Source organism: Antrostomus carolinensis, unplaced genomic scaffold, assembly GCF_000700745.2.
Source record: "Antrostomus carolinensis isolate BGI_N321 unplaced genomic scaffold, ASM70074v2 scaffold14269, whole genome shotgun sequence".
Lineage (NCBI taxonomy): Eukaryota > Metazoa > Chordata > Aves > Caprimulgiformes > Caprimulgidae > Antrostomus > Antrostomus carolinensis.
In genome coordinates, this window is record NW_010336549.1 from 22033 (window position 1) to 26689 (window position 4657).

The following is a 4657-nucleotide window of genomic DNA, read 5'->3' on the forward strand; positions in this document are numbered from 1 at the left end:
AGTTGTGAATGGAGATTGCTTCAACAGAGTCAGATTACCAAAATGAGCAAATCTTTCATAAGACTAGTACTTGTTGTAAAGCAATATAATGGTGGTGGTTGTTTTAATTAAGGTATTTAGCACACAAAAAAGTACTTCTATTTCTATTTGGTGCAATTTCTAAAACTTTTAGTGTTTTCCGACTTTGTGCTTAATCGTGAAAGTGAATTAGTGTATTTTCTTCAAAATATTTTAAAAGTAATTTCATAGTCCAGTGAGCACAATAGAGGAAAAAAAAGGAGAATTTTAAATCATATACTGTGTTGATGAGCTACTATCTGTAGTTCACGAGTTATTATTAAATTTCATTCTGATGAGAAGCTTGAGCTGAAATGGAATAAAAACTACAAAGTTTCAAATGACTACTTATAGCAGTAAAATGCTGTTTCCCAGGACTAAATATTGTGGAAGAGTCAGCACCAATTTGAATTAAATATTATACATTTAAACGAAGTAATGAGGAAAAAAAAAACCCAGAACCATAAGTGTGCTATCACATACTGTTCAAAGTTTTCAACTTCTTGTTTAAACATGAGTTGATAAATACATTAATACAGGTCGCTGCAGAAGAGTAGATGTGATCTATACACCTTAATATTTGAGTTAACCACTCACAACATGTAATAAACTACTCTCTGAGTGATATAGTTGTAATCTAATTTCCCTGCTTTTAATGGAAACTGAGAATTATTTGCATTTTCATCAATTTTCAGACACGCTGAACAAAGTTATTCCACATTATGTTTGTGCAGAAACTGTTAAATGACTAAAGAATTCTATTTTCCTTTTTATGCAACGCATACCCATAATCACAGAATCAGAGAGTCACAGAATAGTAGGGGTTGGAAGCGACCTCAGGAGATCATCTAGTCCAACCCCCCTGCCAAAGCAGGTTCCCTACAACAGGTTGCACAGGAAAGTGTCCAGGCAGTTTTTGAACATCTCTAGAGATGGAGACTCCACAACCTCTCTGGGCAGCCTGTTCCCATGCTCTATCACACTTACAGGAAAGACGTTTTTCCTTAAGTTTGTATGGAACTTTTGGTGTTGCAGTTTTTGCCCATTGCCCCTTGTCCTGGCACTGGGCACTACCGAAAAGAGCCTGACCCCATCCGTTTGGTCCCCGCACTTCAGATATTTATAGACATTGATAAGATCCCCTCTCAGTCTTCTCTTCTCCAGGCTGAAGAGTCCCAGCTCTCTCAGCCTTTCCTCATATGGGAGATGCTCCAGGCCCCTCATCATCTTTGTGGCCCTCTGCTGAACTCTCTCCAGAAGGTTCCTGTCCATAATAATAATAATTAAAATCTAATCTCAGATGAATTGCTGTTGTAAATTGTAATGTACTTGCATTCCAGTTTTTTATTATCTGCATAGTAAAAAGAATGATTATTTTAAAAAAATAAAATAAAATATAGGGACATTATAGTTTCTGAAGCATGATACAGTGTTGTTGACCAGGCCTTGTGTGTTCTAATGAAATATTTTTCATTATAATTTTTGAATTCATCAGGCATTCCACTAAAGGAGTCTAGTTCAGCAAAAGTCTAGCAGAACCTATTAACCCATTTCAGTTCTGCAACTTCCCTGGTTTGCTGCAAGATTAGCAAACTGGGTACTCCTCAGTCCAGAGCTAGGAAGCCACAGTAAGCCTGGCTTCCAAACTCACAGTGCCTCAAGTATTCTGGGCTCAAAGAAGCACACCAGAAAAAATACAGAAATGTAGGTTTCAATTGTCTTCCATGGAGGATTTCATTTTAGGGGGAGAGTAATTTTAATGAGAAAGAAGCAGATTTTTATTTCATATCAAAATGCTCTGTGAAATTAATTTACTTTCTACAGAAGGAGCATCACAATTTTCGAGCCTGTATTATGTGAAGGAGTTTGCTATCAAGTTTGGAGAAAAAAAAAACAAAACCAAACAAACATAAAATCAGTTGATATTTCCTTATATTACTGTGTTTTCTACTCTTCAACAGGTGGGAAATGTTGTTCAGTTTCAGTGTAAAAAAGGACACCTTCTCCATGGCTCAACAACACGAACTTGCCTTCCTGATCTTACATGGAGTGGAATCCAGCCAGAATGTATACGTAAGTAAATGATAGACTTCTGATCTATCAATTTTTTTAATTTTTTTTTTTTTGTCTAGGCTTTTTAAATTACAGTAACATAGTTACAAAATTAATTTATTTATTTTTTTAACTTAATACAGTTACTACCTTACAGCAGCTAGGAATGTGATTTTGTGAGTGAATTTTGCTACAGTAGCCTGTAGAATAAAAAAAAAAAAAAATAAAAAACCCCCCAAAACCCCACAGAATAATGAGAATAACAAACAGCTCTGCATTCAGAGAGATGCTGAAAATAGTAAGTTTCTATCTAAGAGGGTGCAAGTCTTCCACTGAAGAGAGTGAAAGAGGTGGGAGGAGATGATGAGGATAGGACATGTAGGATAGCCCTGCAGAAACCCTAACTTGTACTGGAGCAGATAGATAGCTGCAATCAGTCTAGTAGACTTGGGACTGTTTCCCAGCTAAGGAGCCAGAGTATTTTAAGAAGGGGGAAAGCGTTTGTAACTGGAAATTTTTTTAAATTTGAAATCAAGAGAATCATCTTACTGGGGTACAGAAAGTAGCACTTCATTTCTTAGATCTTTTACATTTTGGTAAATAGTACTGATTTATTGAAGGTATAACATCAAGGCTAATCTTTCTAGTTTTTCAGATATCCAGCTATATTTTTCTGGAAATAGTCTCACCTTATAAGGTCTGACCTTATAGAATCACTTCAGTATATGGAGAGCATATCCACAGAAACAAACGGTATTAGTGTTTCAGTTGGTGCTAGCATTGCACATAAGCAAACAGCAAACCAGTAGTTCAGTGTTTTGAAAGGTGAGCTCTGCTCTTGGAAGTATGCTGGTTTTGAGATAACCCAAGACTCTCAGATTCTGATGGTTATTAAAGATAGAAGACACTTTGCATGAGATTAGGAATGGTAATTAATTTTTCTGCCTGATATATAAAACTTGCCTGACCTACAATTTCTCCTTGACCTTTCATAGTTTTCCAAGTGACCCATTTATTTACTATTTTTCAATGCTACACAGATATCATAAGCCATGCGAGTCACAAGCCATGATTTCTTTTAACTGTGGCAAGATGTGTGCCATTTGCGTTCACATATGCACACAATTAATTTTGGTTGTGCAAGTGCATTTAAGCTGGTTCTCAGTTCCTTGAAATTGAAAGTTTAATTTTAAAAACTGTATTTACAGGCTCAGGACAGTAATTTATAGACTATGTAATGATTTTTAATGTTAATTAAAAATACATTCATATGTTATGTTTATTGATTTTTTTTTTTTCTTCACTAGTTACCTATAAAAATGGGTAAAGGTTATTTATTCAGAAATATTGTCACCATTGTGACTGAAGAATATTTTATCTTTGTAGCTCACAACTGTAAACAACCAGAAACACCAGCCCATGCTAATGTTGCAGGAATGGATCTTCCCTCACTTGGTTATACCTTGATTTACACTTGTCAGCCAGGCTTCTTCCTGGCCGGAGGATCAGAACATAGAGCCTGTAGGTCTGATGGCACGTGGACTGGGAAAGTTCCAGTTTGTGAAGGTAGACTCTTCTGTTTCCTACTTCATCTCTCATCTATCATATTTCAGCAATTTTCTTTTATTGCAGTCTAATAAGATATGGCAGAATGGCAAGGTGAACTAGCAGGTAGAACATCTAAGAGGGTAACTCTAGTTCTTTGTCAGCTGTATTTAATGGGACATATGCTTTCAGGTACTTTTCTTTCGTTTGCATGCTCAGAGGTGTCATTTCCAGATATAGAAGTTGCACCAGGGAAGGTTTGGATTGGATATTAGGAAAAAATCCTTCACCAAAAGGTTTCTTAAACATTGGACCAGGCTGCCTAAGGAAGTGATTGAGTCACCGTCCCTGGAGGTATTTAAAAGATGTGCAGATGTGGTGCTTAGGGACATGATTTAGTGGTGGACTTGGCAGTGTTAGGTTTATGGTTGGACTAAATGATCTTATAGGTCTTTTCCAACCCAAATGATTCTATGATTCCATGATTCTATTTTGGAATTGGAGAAGGATGCCTAATGTCCAAGTAGATGTCTGAATCACTGCATGGAATGACTCTATAGGGTTTAATATTATTTAATATTTGTATGTAAGCAACAGTATACTACTTGCAAACAAAATGTATCTACCTTTCCGTGATGTTCCAACATTTTATTTTGTTTTTAATTTTTACTACATACTTTGTCATGGTAGGGCATGGAAAACCTCATGGCAAAATCATGGTAGCAATCATGTATTTCATGTGAGATAAGAAACATCCTCAAGTATAGCAACTGCTTGGAATTCTATTTCCTGAATAATTAAAGCACCTTTCAGAGTACTGATACTTAATGTTTTATATGTGGTTATCCCCATGGCTTTTACAGAGGCACTCAAAGGCTATACAGCCAAACACTACTACTTGGAAGGGAAATAGGAAAATAGTATTTTGTATTACTGAAAAGCAGGTGTCCTGGCATTACATGCCAGGCAAGTGCTGGGGGAAAACAGAGCAGAGCTTTGGGAA

At 36.3% G+C, this 4657-nt stretch overlaps 1 protein-coding gene across 1 annotated transcript in view; it reads left to right on the forward strand.

Moving 5' to 3' along the window:
* The window catches only part of LOC104530351 (CUB and sushi domain-containing protein 3-like), a 35750-nt gene that overhangs the window by 20802 nt on the left and 10291 nt on the right, over positions 1-4657 (forward strand). The window contains exons 8-9 of the mRNA XM_010174907.1: positions 2019-2130; positions 3496-3675. Coding sequence (XP_010173209.1) covers positions 2019-2130; positions 3496-3675 — 292 coding nt within the window. The remainder of the gene's footprint in view (positions 1-2018; positions 2131-3495; positions 3676-4657) is intronic.